This window comes from Silene latifolia, chromosome X (assembly GCF_048544455.1).
Source record: "Silene latifolia isolate original U9 population chromosome X, ASM4854445v1, whole genome shotgun sequence".
Taxonomy (NCBI): domain Eukaryota; kingdom Viridiplantae; phylum Streptophyta; class Magnoliopsida; order Caryophyllales; family Caryophyllaceae; genus Silene; species Silene latifolia.
In genome coordinates, this window is record NC_133537.1 from 225,036,281 (window position 1) to 225,044,152 (window position 7,872).

A 7,872-nucleotide genomic window follows, 5' to 3' on the forward strand; every position below is an offset into this window, starting at 1 on the left:
TTTTGTGTTCTCAAGATAACTACACAAGGAGACCAAAAGAAAGTTTTGGAACAAAATGACTAATGTAAAGTCTTAACAAGAGTTTTGACTAGTTTATGAAAAATTTTGACCAATAGTTTCAACCTTGAGATTTACTTAAGAGCCTAAATGAATCAATGTAAGATCCTAGTAATAAGCGATATTTATGACTAGAGGTTGCAAGGATTGATATACCGATATCTTCAATAGCCAAAGTTTTTAAACCACGCAGATGTCATTACTTAACCTCATTATGAAAATGAATTGGTTAAACCTCCTTCTAAAAGGGATATTTTGAAGGATGTGCATTAGATATTACTTATATTTAATAAATGACATTGCCACACATCATTATGACATGAATGTGTTAGAGATTTAAAATCTCTTTCCATAAGGTTAAGATGAGACCTCTTCGAAATAGGAATTTTGAAAGGATATGATAAGAACATATATGGTGTCATCTTAATAACTTTGCAAAGCGACATACATTCCAAATTTTTGAAATGTTTTCAATTGAGTAATCAATTTCGAAACATGTGGAATTAAGTGGGAGCTTTAGAAATTATCATGTGAAGACATGGAATTTAGTGGGAGCTATCATCCTTTGAATGTTTACAACTCATTACTCATTAGGAATGACGAGCTAATATCTTCTTTCACAAAGAAGTAATTGAGTTTTCAATTCTGGATGAATTTGGACTATGATGAATCCAATTACGTTAAGAAATATTGGATTAGTATTAAGATATACACATCGTATCAACATACACATAGGTTATTCATGTAGATGAAAATGGAATTGCCATTAGCAGTCATGGTCGTTCATTGAACCTATGAACGGTTGATCTCATGATTATTAGTAACTAATATTTCCACCATTAGAATAATCATGCACATGTCCAATAGTGAATCATTTGCATGAGAGCATGATGATTCATTGGCAAGCCATACAAGAAACGTCATGAATTCTCGAGGAGAATCCGATGAACGATTTCGGTGTTTGACAGAATACTCTATTATGTGTTAAGAGGTTGCACATATTATAGAAAATCCGAACACACGTAAAGATTTATGAAAATCCTAAACTTTTCAAGTCAAAAGGAGAAATAAGAAGTTTGGAAAGATACTTAGTTGAATAAGAAGTTACTCAACAACTAATCTTTCCTAACTATGCTACGACTTGTAAGAAGTGCTAGGCTGATCATCTTGACAAATTGTTGGAAGACTCTACAAAACATGTACCTAGTGCATTGTGTGTGGATAGAGTACTTGATCAGTACAAGTTATATCATTCACCACAAATTCGTTCGTTATGTGATAATCGATAAGGAAGTTCTTTCAAGATAAAGAACCGAAACCAAGGTCGGGAACCTTGATGTGTACTTGGTAAGGTTCATGCTATGAGTGATAACATGAATATAAAGGATAATACGATTAAGAAGTTTGAACACATAGACACATGGCATGTTAAACTTCTATTGCAATCAATAAGTGTTTACACTTACGATATGCATCACAAGGTTGTAATATGGTATTGACTACTCGAGTGTGATGTCGACATTTGTCGTTTGAGTTATTATTAACTCACCTTATACATTGTTATATCCAAACGGGTTGTGGAGACAATTGAACCCCGTTAAAGTGAACGTGGATTAACATTGTATTTGCCCATAGTTACTTACATGAGGTGACGTCTCGAAGTGACTAGAGTGTGATGCGATTGATGGCAAGTTCAAGTGCCATAGAGTCATGTGAGATGACTAGTCGATCACATAGGCAGACTGTTAGGAACATTTTGTTGGGCCTAATGACCGCTTATAGAGTTCTGGCAAATTTATATAGCCTGGTCGTGGCGAGAGCTACTATAGTATTCAAATGAGTCGATTCTTTTGACTAAAGACTATTCACCTAAGATGGCACAGTTTCAGATTAACTTTGATTTGTGTTACTACGACCTTCGTAAATGGGGTCAAATGGGCATATTTTGGGTTATGATGGCTGTGGCTAGTTGAAGGGAATGAGTGCGATAGGAATTGTCCACCCCTAGTCGTGGGTTATAAAAATATCTCGGGGCCACTCGAGGAGTAATGAACGAAATTGTGGCCACGCTCGGAATGTATCCATGGTGGATAAATCCGGTCAATCAGTTATTCTCTAGATCGAGGAAACCACTCTCGATATGATCACTTGCAAGTACGACCTGAAAGACACCTTGCATTGAGTGGGAGATAGTAATAGGACAAGAGAATTGGTGACGCACACTTGTCGAGGACAAGTGGGAGATTGTTGGAATATGTGTCCTCTGACAATAATGCGATCACGACTGTTGATCATGATGATCACATGTTTAAGTCTCATTATAAAGAATACAATTGGGAAGTAATTTTTACTGTCAACTGGTCCACACATATCGGTAATGATTGGCTGACTAGAGTTTGACATTACTGTCGTGCGACGGTGGAGATCAGTTTATCCCCTAGGTCATACCTAAAGGGCAACACTCTTAATTGATCAATTAATTGATCGTATAACGTTACGAGTCAATTAATTTAATTAAAATTGACGGACGATTTCGGAAGTAATATTTACGTTTCTCATTGAAATTGATTAAAATGAGACACCGTCTGAGTAATCGAATTGTATCATTACTCAGATGAAATTATTGTTTAAGGAAACAATTAAATTTGAATGAATTATTATAAATACAAATTGTTGTGATTTATAATTGGTAAAATATTTTGGTACAAGTAATTATGAATTACTAAGTCGATTTTTGTATATGACGTATTTTTATTAATACGTTGATTTTTAATATGTTAAAAATACATAACTAATTTATGTAACATATGACATGTGACATATTGACAATTGACAAAAATAAAATGGATTCCATTTTATGAATGTGCCGAAAATAAAGAGGAGGATTAGGCTAATATTGTGTTTGATTATGCTAATGGAAAACACAATCATTTCCCTAATAGACTAGCCTTGCAACCTAGTTTACATTGTGAAGATAAACTCTTGCATGCATTGGCTCACTCTTTTCTTCCCTCCTCTTCCCTTACCCGGTTTTCCATAGGAAAATCAAAGGGGTTTTTTGCCTTATATTTTGATAAACAATACATAACATTGTTGTTGTAGTATTCATTATTCATTCATCTAAAATTTGAGTTTTAGAGAGATAAAAAGCTTCCTTCTTCCTCCTCCCATAAACCGAAAATATTAAGTGTCCTATAATATTTTTGGGTCAATTTTTCTACAAGATTAATATTGTACTTGTATTTATAATATTAATTTTAATTAAGAGTGTGATTTGGGTATAAAGCTTTGGGAGAGATCCTATACTTGGATCTTAGTTCTTCCACTAAGGAAAGCACAAGAACAAGAGAGAAAGGTGATATCTCTTGTGCCCATATAAACCGAATTTCCAATGTAAGATGAACATTACTTCTTTATATTGTTTATTGTTTGCATGCATAAGATCATTTATTAATTTTATGACAAATTAAATTAAAACATATATGAATATGTTAAGTATATAGATCTACTTTTCCTTCAGGTACTTGGAGCATTGGTAAGACCGAATGGCATGACGGTCCATTCATATAACCCATGCTTCGTTTTGAAGGCCGTCTTCCATTCATCACCTTCACGCATCCGAATCTGATGGTAACCACTTCTAAGGTCGATTTATGAGAAGATAACCGAACCATGAAGCTCTTCAAGCATATCATCGAGCCTTGGAATTGGGAAGCGGTATTTGATTGTTATATTATTCACGGCACGACTATCAACACACATTCTCCATGACCCATCTTTCTTTGGCACAAGTAGCACCGATACAGCACAAGGACTTATACTTTCACGAACATAGCCCCTAGCCATCAATTCATCGATTTGCTTTTTGGAGTTCCTTTGTTTCTTCGGGGTTACAACGATAAGCAGCTTTATTCGGGAGAGACGAGCCCGGAATAAGGTCAATTTGATGTTCAATGCACCGAATAGGAGGCAAACCAGCCGGCAATTCATCGGGAAATACATCACTAAACTCCGTAAGGAGTTTTTCAACTCGGCCATTTTCCTGCAAAACAACATTATAACTCGAATTTTCTTTAGCAACCAGTAAGAAAACACGTTCACCACCATCAATATCACGCTCCACATCCCGTTCTCCAATTAACAACGACATACCAGCCTTGGGGACCGTGTTTGTGGCAGCAACACGGCTGTTTTGAGGTGATAAAGGTTTGAGCACAATTCGTTTTCCCTTATCCTTCAATTCATATTCATTACACCTTCCCCGATGCAACACATCCCAATCAAATTGCCAAGGTCGACCCAACAAGATATGACAAGCATCCATGGGTATAATGTCACACAAAATCTCATCAACATACGAACCCATAGTTAAGTTCACCCGGGCCTGTTTCGTGACTTTAACACTACTACCATTATCAAGCCAATGCAACGCATAAGGACGAGGATGTTTTGTGGTCTTAAGACTCAATTTAGACACCATTTTAGTAGAGGCAACGTTAGTACAACTCCCTCCATCGATAATTAGGCTCACCCATCTATCATTCACCTTACAATTAGTATGAAACAGTTGGTTTCGCTGTCCCGACTCAATTGGTTTAGAATCAACTTTCAAAGTTCGCAAAACCAAACTAGTATCGACATGAGGTGCCTCATAACCCTCTACTTCTTCTTCCCCTTCCTCATTATCATTAGAAATCAGGAACTCATTCATTTGTTCCTCCTCGGCCAATAACTCATCCCGACACTCTAAGGCTTCTCTTAAGGTCACAACTCGTTGATTAGGACACGCACTTTTATAATGACCGAATCCTTGACACTTAAAGCATTGAACCTTAGCCAAACTAGTCTCTTTTCCCGGCGTTTTAGAGGACTGACCAGCGGTGTTTTTAGGGCTGCCAGTCAAGGTGTTAGACACGGCCTGGTTATTTGGAGTACCGACAAATTTAGACTCGGGTTTAGACCATGATTTAGGCTTACTCGATTCCGAATTCGACCCACTCCCATACTTAGGTTTCCCTTGGGATTCAACTTTCAAACAAAGACTACACAAAGTATCAAAATCAGAATATTGGTATAACTCAACCGTGCTAGCAATGTTATAATTTAAACCACGCAAAAATCGAGCAATTTTTTGTTCCTCTATTTCCTCCAATTCACCCATAATAGCAAGATTCTGAAATTCATCTAAATACTCGCTAACACTCAATTTGCCTTGTCTAAAATCAGCGATTTTGCGATAAGTAGACAGCCTATGGGTCGATGGTACATACCTTTTCCGTAGTTTGCGTTTGAGGGACACCCAAGAATCAATTTTCTCCTTGCCTTCTCGGACCCTCTTAGCCTTCATCGCCTCATACCACATCGATGCTCCTTTGCTCAATTTCAGAATTGCAAACCTACACCTCTTATCATCATCCAAGTCTTTGAAATCGAATAAACGATCGGTTTTCCGTTCCAACTCCAAATAGGCCTCGGGATCAGCCCCTCCAACGAATTCAGGAAGATCACTCGCCTTGAATGCATCAACAATTCGTTCTCCTCTCCTAGGTTGCCAACGCTCTTCAGTTTCACGAACATTCTTCAAAGCTTCCCGTAATTGATGAATGAATTCTGGACTGTTGAAGTCTACCGACATAGTTAAACAAGGATCATGAGCCGAAGCTCTGATACCACAAATGATACGAATTGAGCAGCGGAATTAAGGACGAATTGGACAGTGCTAAGGACTGTTCGTACTAGGTACGCGCAGACCTGAAACTATTTGATTAAGACAACAAGAACTAATAAAATAGCGGACTGTTTTTGACGAACCGAACGTACTAGGTACGACCCGTTCTGGTTTTTGTGAATAAAAGGGATAGTGTTTGAACAAGCAAGACCTATTACTTGATCAAGGTGAGTGAGACCAAGACCTATTGATCACCAACTCGAGAGTTTAATCGAAATCGCGTTTCAACCAAACCAGTTTTGTTTCCAAGCAAGAAACGATTTTAACACAAGTGTTTTGTTTGTAATTTCTGGATGACTTTTATTCAAGAACTTGGAGGCATTATATAGCCCCATTGAGCCGTGCAAAGCTAGCAAGATGAAGAGGTGATCATTCACTCTTCACTTAATTACAATCATTAAAACTACTAGTTCATTGAACTTAGACAAACACCAATTTAAGCTAACATTTTATTGTTAACATAATCTGAAAATGTAAGATAAAAATGTAAACTTGGTCCGTCCTCTCCTTGGTAAACGTGCCACCATCAGCCCCTCTAAACCATACATAGCAATGCAACAAAGGAAGGATAATTGGAACCTATCGGCTGAAAATTACGAGCCAACATTAGACCATCACCTTGAGTGTTCACAACCAATTGGTCCAGCTCATTAACCAACTCCGAATCATTAGCTTGGTCATTAGCTTGGTTCGCATCAAAAAGACTGCGTAAGGATTCACTGATAATTTCCCGCTCGTTAGTTCGAAGCGTCTCTCGCAAGAAATTAGGGGAAAACTGTTTGGGCCAAATTCTGCACATTGGGTCGAGAAGAGGATTGGTCCATCAGGACTCTCTAGATGGACTGGGCTGAATAATCTGACAGCCACAAGGAGCCCGTAAGCATGAAGTAACCAGGCAGACCTCTGGGAGAATGAAGGGAGTTGGGCTTTAGTTAGCAAGTCATGGACTGACAGCAGGAAAGCCCAGTGAAGGCGGGTTACGGCTAGCTTATCATGCAAGACACCAAAAACCCTACTAGGGTTTAGGTCCTATATATTTGACGGGAAAAAGAGGAAAGAGCATTCATACACATACAAACCCTAGACATTGTACTAGCGAGACAGCCGTGCTACCATTACTGTATTCATCCTCTATATTAAAAGCTAGTGCAATCCTTGGATGGGTACCGTCCCCTTCCCGCGGTCGTTTCCACATTGGGTTTTCCGCAATAAAAAAGCTCTTAAGTTTAATCTTTTACTTACGTCTCAATTTATGTACATATCAACCATATACACATAAATCAACGAATAACGCATTGGGAGCAATGTTAGCACAAACAATCGACGACGAAGAACAAGCCATCTACTACATTAGCAAGAAGTTCATTGAATACGAAACAAGGTACACCCAAGTAGAAAGGACATGCCTTACCCTGGTCTGGTCAACAAAGAAGCTTCGACATTACATGCTCAACTACACGGTTCACATCTACTCCAAGATGGACCCGGTCAAATACATCTTCGAAAAACCCGTACTAAACGGAAGGCTGTCTAGATGGACACTCATGTATCCGAATTTCACCTCAAATTCGTACCCCTCAAGGTTATCAAGGGAAGGGCAGTCGCCGATTTCCTAGCAGAAAACCCCATCAACGAGGATACAACGACCGACACTTGGTCACTTCCTGACGAAGACATCCTTTGTGCAGACACCGATGCATGGGACCTATACTTCGACGGTGCATCAAACCTGAGAGGCTTCGGGGAAGGAATCCTTTTAATATCACCGGAAGGGGAACACGTTCCGATCTCAGTCAAGCTAGACTTCGCCGTCACCAGTAATGCCGCCGAATACGAAGCATGCATCATCGGCCTACAAGCAGCCATAACACTTGGCATCAAGAACAACTATACAATAGAACACCCCAGGGGATCCTTCTCCTGTGCATTGATCACCACAAAGCCAAAAACGTCATGGGAGAGGTCCATGACAGAGAATGCGGCTGTAACACCCCCATTTATTTAAGGGCCTGAACTAGGACTCCTCAGATAAAGAAGGGTGTTACCATCTCGGAAACCCGAGGCAGTAGATAACAAAGGGAAAGATA

At 38.8% G+C, this 7,872-nt stretch overlaps 1 protein-coding gene across 1 annotated transcript; it reads right to left on the reverse strand.

The window, feature by feature from the left end:
• Positions 1-3,907: 3,907 nt before the first annotated feature.
• On the reverse strand, positions 3,908-5,692 carry LOC141619448 (uncharacterized). The gene has a single exon (XM_074436466.1). It carries the CDS (start codon positions 5,690-5,692, stop codon positions 3,908-3,910), a length of 1,785 nt encoding a protein of 594 aa, XP_074292567.1.
• Between the last annotated feature and the right edge of the window lie 2,180 nt (positions 5,693-7,872).

Coding starts and splice junctions, on each gene's coding strand:
- LOC141619448 (XM_074436466.1), bottom strand. CDS start 5,692: ATGTCGGTAGACTTCAACAGTCCAGAATTCATTCATCAATTACGGGAA.